Source organism: Chanodichthys erythropterus, chromosome 24 (genome assembly GCF_024489055.1).
Source record: "Chanodichthys erythropterus isolate Z2021 chromosome 24, ASM2448905v1, whole genome shotgun sequence".
Lineage (NCBI taxonomy): Eukaryota > Metazoa > Chordata > Actinopteri > Cypriniformes > Xenocyprididae > Chanodichthys > Chanodichthys erythropterus.
The window spans coordinates 12236139-12243073 of NC_090244.1; the positions used below are offsets into that span (position 1 = coordinate 12236139).

The 6935-nt window shown below is 34.5% G+C and overlaps 1 protein-coding gene across 1 annotated transcript in view; it reads left to right on the top strand.

Moving 5' to 3' along the window:
- Window positions 1-5922, top strand: part of kiaa1549la (KIAA1549-like a) — a 71890-nt gene extending 65968 nt beyond the window's left edge. Inside the window, exons 20-23 of the mRNA XM_067379942.1 lie at window positions 1112-1251; window positions 1601-1758; window positions 1954-2028; window positions 4360-5922. Of these exons, the coding sequence (XP_067236043.1) occupies window positions 1112-1251; window positions 1601-1758; window positions 1954-1983 (328 nt within the window). The 3' untranslated portion in view covers window positions 1984-2028; window positions 4360-5922. The remainder of the gene's footprint in view (window positions 1-1111; window positions 1252-1600; window positions 1759-1953; window positions 2029-4359) is intronic.
- The last annotated feature ends 1013 nt before the right edge of the window (window positions 5923-6935 follow it).

Sequence of the window (6935 nt, forward strand, 5' to 3'; positions counted from 1 at the left end):
TATATATATAAATATATATATATATATATTAATACTCATATTTGGATCATGCATTGGGTTATATTCTATATTATATTAATTATATTGGCTGTTTGCATGCTAACAAAAATAATTAGCACACAATAAGTAATTATCCATACTTTAATTATATTTTTTATTAATATTTTTGAAACAAAAGTCATGCTCACCAAGGCTGCATTTTTTTTAAATGTCAAAATGATTAGAATTTAAAATAACTGTTTTATATTTTAATATATTTTAAAATGTAATTTATACCTGTGATGTCAAAGCTGAATTTTTAGCAGTCATTACTCCAGCTGCTTAATATTATATATTTAATACACATTTATACTCATATTTGGATCATTTGTTTTGTTGTGGTTTGTATTATATCTACACATAAAAGGTACATTTTTATGTATCCTTTTATGTAAGACCAAATATGACAGTCAATAATCATTTGAAAAATTTGATAAATTAAGAAATCAGTAAGTCAATAGAATAGTTGATTTATCAATTGAAAAAAAAAAAAAAAACATTTTTTCATCTTGTAATGAGAAATTAAAAGTATCAATTGGCTTATTTATCTTATTATTAAATTATTTTTGAAATATATTTGAAAAAAATATCAAATAGCAAATACTTTAATATCCATATTAAAATGGATTATAATTATTAGCTACATCGATTTACCTTTTTCAATTAATGTATTGATTGCTTTTTTTATTGATTGATTTATCAGTTTCTCAAATGATTATTGACTGTCAAATTGCCCTTTAGGGGAAGATAAGGTTTAGCTTATGTTTAAGTGTACAGCGAGCGGGTGTACAACTACTACGCGACAAGCTTTTTTTTCCTTTTTCTGAGCGTCACAGCACATAGCATTACAGCACTGCATTGCGAGCTGTATTGAGATGAGCCTTGTGTATATTTAAATAAGCTTTTTTCCTCTGAGATTCAGTGGCTGGCATGCATTAAAGGTGCTTTGCATGGTTGTCAGTGCTGCTGACTGCATTGAGGTGTGTTATGCGGCTCTGAGGCGATGCTGGCCAGCGTTGCCCCCTGGTGGTTTGATCACATTATAACAAGATTTCTTCATCTGTTAATGTAGCTCCACACCAGACATGAGTCTGAAGCCTCGAGTGTCTGAGGCCTCTGAGATGAGTCAGCACAATGGCACCCCCTACCTGCCAATCAACCGAGCTCCTTTCCCTGCTGTTACTGTCGACGAGTCTATGACAAGCTACTCAGGTTAGTGTGTTCGGTAAACAGTGGTGTTTTAAACCAGAACACTAGGTTTAGCTCCTGATCTAGATGGATTAAAGGGTTAGTTAAACCAAAATCGAAAATTCTGTCATAGATTCTCAACATCATGTCGTTCCACACCCATAAAACGATTTCTAAACATTGCTTCATGAAGCTTCGAAGCTTTACGAATCTTTTATTTCGGATCAGTGGTTCAGAGTGTGTATCAAACTGCTAAAGTGATGTGAACCATTGAAATGTTCAAAATACCTAACGAAGCCTCGTTTACTGAAATCACATGACTTTGGCAGTTTGATCGCATAAAAAAAAAAATCTGCCTTCCAATGTTTTGCAGGAAACCCAATGACAGCAGTATATGCCATATCTGCCAACCGCCCCGGCTACTCGGACTACTTCGTCCTGTCTCCACCATCCTCCTACCGGAGCCCGTCTTGGATGTCCTACCCTCCAGAGCCAGAGGACCTTCCACATCAGTGGAATGACACGGTAAAGGCAAGCTCTGTTTCTATATACAGTAGCGGCAGCGTGACTAACACTACCCGATGACTCCTAACACATCTGGTATTGTGACCTTATTACATTCACATCTTGCTATTATCCACAAAGAACCATTATTCATCTGGATTGTCTGTTGTCTAATCTTAAATGTAAATGTAATTTTTTTTATTTTTTATATATTTCTTACAGAACCAGTGTCACCTGGAGACCATCTGCTGAACTGGAGTAATTTCTGATGTTGAGAAGACACAGAAATTTACCAGGGTATATTGGAGTTTTAGATTACTAACTATTTTCATTATTATGACAATGATTATACATTAAAAAAAAAAAAAATTAAGGTAACACTTTACAATAAGTTCTCATTTGTTAAAACCGATGTATTAACTAACAGTGAGCAGTAGATTTGTTACATTTAATAATCCTTGTCCATTTTTTAGTTAACAAAATGAAGTTACAGTTGTTTATTGTTTAGATCACAACTAATGTTAACAAATTAGTTAATTTTAAAAATTAGTAAAAGTTGAAATTTACATTAACTAAGGATATGTTTACTAAAAAACAATGTACTAAAAACAAAAAAGGTTTTTCCTTTGCATTTTTCATGTACAGACGACACCATTGCCTAAACCAGTGGTTCCCAAACTGGGGTAACTTACGTGTACCCCTGGGGGTACGTGAGGTAACAAAAGGGGGTATGCGAACAAAATGCTGAGTAGTTCATTTAATTCTACATTAAAATAATATTAAAATAGAGCATGTATTTCTAACTGCCAAAATGTCGTAAATCCAGTACATTTAATCAAATTACCTCATCATTTGCAGTCAAAAATGACTGTATCCACACAAGCAGCATGAATATGATAGATTGCGTGCCGAATCTGCTGCCTTAAATCACGCTAAATTACTGTCGTTCTCGACAATGCATCTTTGTAAAAGTGGAGATTGAGCACTTACTCACATGAAGAACAAATAGACACAGATAATTAATAATTTCGATTTAAGACTCAAACTTTCTCCGATACAAAAACATACCTTGTGTGAGTTCTTGTATTTAATGATGATAACGAGCAAGAATGCAATTGTTCTCAAATATCCACATGACTGCTAACGTGACATTATTATACAACAGGTCAAAAAACAAAACATACATTTTAAACACAGTACTGTAAGTATTTTCTCAATTTTGCAATGAAATAATAACGAAAACCACAGCAGAACTACAACACACGTCTGTGTTTCGCGAACAATTCTGCGGCTTTGAACAAATTGTGAGAGTCGATTCAGTGATTCATTCACAGCCACTTGCTTCGTTACTGAATGAATGACTCGATGACTCACTCACAAAAACAGTGACTTGCTGCCACCTACTGGCGGTTTTAGTTTAATATTTAAAAGTTTTACTTAGTTTACCATCATTTTTATTTAAAACATTATTTATTTTATGAAGTTATTCATAAAGGTAAAAAAATGCACTGGAAAATCAATTTAGGGGGCAAATATTGTCCCTTAATGGTAAAGGTGTGACTGCAGTCGAAGTGGAAGAGAGGGGGTACGCGGAAGGATGGTAATGCCTTCAGGGGGTACTCAACGCTAAAAAGTTTGGGAACCACTGGCCTAAACGATCCCCGTTCGCACAGATCCTCAAAAACGATTAAAAATGCTGATAACTAGGCCCCCAAAATGCTGTTGTCGTGTGAATGAATGGCGAAAATGCATAAAAAATTTGCAGGTTTTTTCGGTGGAACGCAAAAAAGAACATTGGAACAGGTTTGGAACGACATGAGGGTGAACTGTTTCTTTAAGAAGCTATGTGATTGTCATTCATGTACAGACGACACCATTGTCAAAACGATCCCCTTTCACACGGATCTGCAAAAAATGACTAAAAAAATTATGCTGCCAGGCCAGTAGATGGCGATGTCACTTTGTAAATAAACACTACATGCCTGTAGACTGAATTTGTAATACACATGCGCATGACGTCACTTATTTTATTTTTTGTAGTCTGCATTTTCAGGCCCCCAAAACTCTGTTGTCGTGTGAATGAACAGCCAAAACGCATAAGAAGCGTAAACAGAAAATGGTGTCGTGTAAACAGCCTCTAAGACTATAGAATTAATGTTCATTGATAGTTCAATGTAGTTAACTAATGAAACCTTATTTTAAAGTGTTACCAAAATTATTATAAATTTATCTTTGATTATATTTATATATATTTATTTAATTCAATAAATAATTAAATTATAATTGCATATTTAATATTCATTTAATTAAGGGATATTTGACCCAAAAATGAATTATATCAACATGTATTCACCCTCAAGTTGTTCCAAACCTGTATGAATTGTTCAAAATATCTTTTTTTTTTTTTTCTTCAGCAATTCATACAGGTTTGTAACAACATTAGAGTTTCATTTTTGGGTTAACTATCCCTTTAATTATAAGAGAAAATGTTAAAGATGATGGTGTTATTATTTTATTAGCAAATATTTGTCCATACAAGGCAACATGAAACAGTTCACCCTAACGTCGGTTTGGAACGACGTAAGGGTGAACTGTTTCTTTAAGAAGATATGTGATTGTATCTTTCAGGTTGCGGACCACCAAAAAGAATCATCGTCCACTCTTAAATTTTGGATTCAGCAGCCCCAACCGACCACGACACTCGGCCGAACAGCCAACCAGACCCATAAGCCACAAACTCACCTGCCAGCCTAAGTGAGATGCAGCACCCGTTATTAATCAACGTCTGCAGTGAGGGTAAATCACCACAACAACCACGCTGAACAAGCAACAGGTTGCCTCACTGGCCAAAACTGTGTTTTTCTTAAAGCTTTTTCAAATTAAGAAGTGTTGTATCTTATGCAGGTGGTTTTATGTGTTTTAAACACCCGACTTACTAATAACAAAAAACTAAAACATATTTTTTTCCTTGCTTCATCGATGCCTATCTGTGTCTTTTGCTCTCTCATTCATGCATTTTTTAAAGAAACGGTTCTAGCAGGCGATTCTTTTCGTGCACTCCGTATGGCTTGTGTAAAAAAACGATGACGATGAATGATATAAAAGAAATCGAACATTTGGACGGATGCGACATCCTGTACTGTATCTACTGTAGTCTCAATGCAAAAAAAAATAGTATATGCTTTTTCTTTCTCTCAAAAATGCCATAGCTTATGCTGTATTAAAGTGTTTCACAATGCAAAAGCATTCATGAAAGGCATGAATCATGTTTTGAGAGTTTACGTGTCATGTGGGAAGATAGCCATAAAGGTTTAGTGGATAAAGAGATAGATATGGATGGATGGATTATGGATATGGATGGAGGGATTCATATTTTTACTAGCCTTTTTGTAAGTACAGAAAGAGTAACAAAAACTACATATTTTATTGCCTTTCTAAAAGGTACCAAAACACAGAGATATTTATGAGATAAAATATGCAGCATACACCAAAATTGAGTTGAAATCTGATTTAGAATATATTGATCACATTCAAATTAAAACTGTAGCATAATATCTTAATATGATATAAATTTGCTCTAATTAAGCAAGTACGGTGTTACAAAAGTAACATTGGGCATGTGTTCTTAAGAGAATGAGTCTAATGCATGTAGTCTGGACATATGAATCATAAGGGCTTTGTATGTCAAGTAAGTCCCATATTTTATTTGGGCAGTTATAGGACGGAAATCTATTGTAAAAAGAATCATATCCCATTAAATACATGCTATCTGTCAATGTACTTTACAATTATTATTTTTTGTTTTGTTTTTTTGGTTAAGGCCCATTTGCAGAATGAATCAAGATACGTTGGAATACATAATCGGACTATGAAAATTACATGTGTTGTGTAAATTATTGATTTGTGTTGAAATTAACGTTGTCCTTTCTGTTTAACTTCGGTGGTGCAGGGGATGTGCAAATATATATCATGTAATAGTTCCTTTTTAATGTATTTTCTTTTAATATTTTTATATCAACTGAATCACCCTTTTTGGCCAACAACGGAGGACATTCTGCTAAAAATTGTTACCAATGTAAAATATTGTGCTTCAAATGTTAAAAAAAAAAAAAAACTACAAAAAAATGCCTCGTTGTGAACCTATGTGAGAAAATTGTGTAATATTCATAATGTGTACATCATCATAACAATAAGATGTTGACTTCTTTTCCTACTTATACGACACTAAACAACTCCATATTTGCCAGTACTGTATATTTTCCTTCGTTACTGTAAAGATAATTCGCTTTAAACATTCTACTTGTTATTTTCTTTTCTTCTTTTTTATTTTATTTAGCATAATGTAAAATAACCATCATTATAATGGTTTAACACTTTGAAGGACTCATTTTTGTGGGTTACACATTGAATCAAATCTAATAAAAACTACATTTGATCATTTAAAAACGATTTTAAAAGACTTAATCTTGTGTTTAATGTTTTATTAATAGATTTATTGTACATTTTTAGTATTTGTAAACACCTCTGTGCTCTTGCTAGCCTTGCTTAGCTTTTCATTTCCTGTCCACTAGAGGTCAGCACTACCCCTGCATTTCAGTTCTACACGGCGAACCAAACCTTCCTCCGCTACAAAATCATTCCTGGCATTGATGGAGCGGCTTTTATTCACTTTGTAAAATCCATTATGTCCTCTAACTCTAGTTTAAGCGCATTTCGAGAAGTATTTTCTATCTGCCCCTGCTTTGGATATTAAGGTCCCTTGTTTCTAACCACTTCCCTTAAGGGGATCCATCTACCTTGCCAAGGTGTGTTTTATCGGGCTGACTTGTGGACTGGCCGGGAGGGGTGGCTGTCAGACCGGCTGAGGTGAGTTTCTCTAACGACGCTGGATGCTGCCGGAGGGTAAAAGCGGCCTGTCCACTTCTATCTCGTCTCTGCCCCTTTATCTGTGACAGCAAAGCCATTCAAAGCCACATGAGTCACATCAATCACTGCAGGGACGAGGCTTCTGTCTCTCCCAAATGTCTGGCTGCATTTAAAGCGCTAATCACTGTTCACCTTATACTGCAGGTAAAGCTACATAGACTAAATGGATTTTTGGTCATAATTCACGCGAAACGGCTTCCATTATGACTATAAGCTACAAAGCGTGGCAATCATTTAGTTTAATGGTGACCAAATAGGAACACTTTCATTAGCAAAAC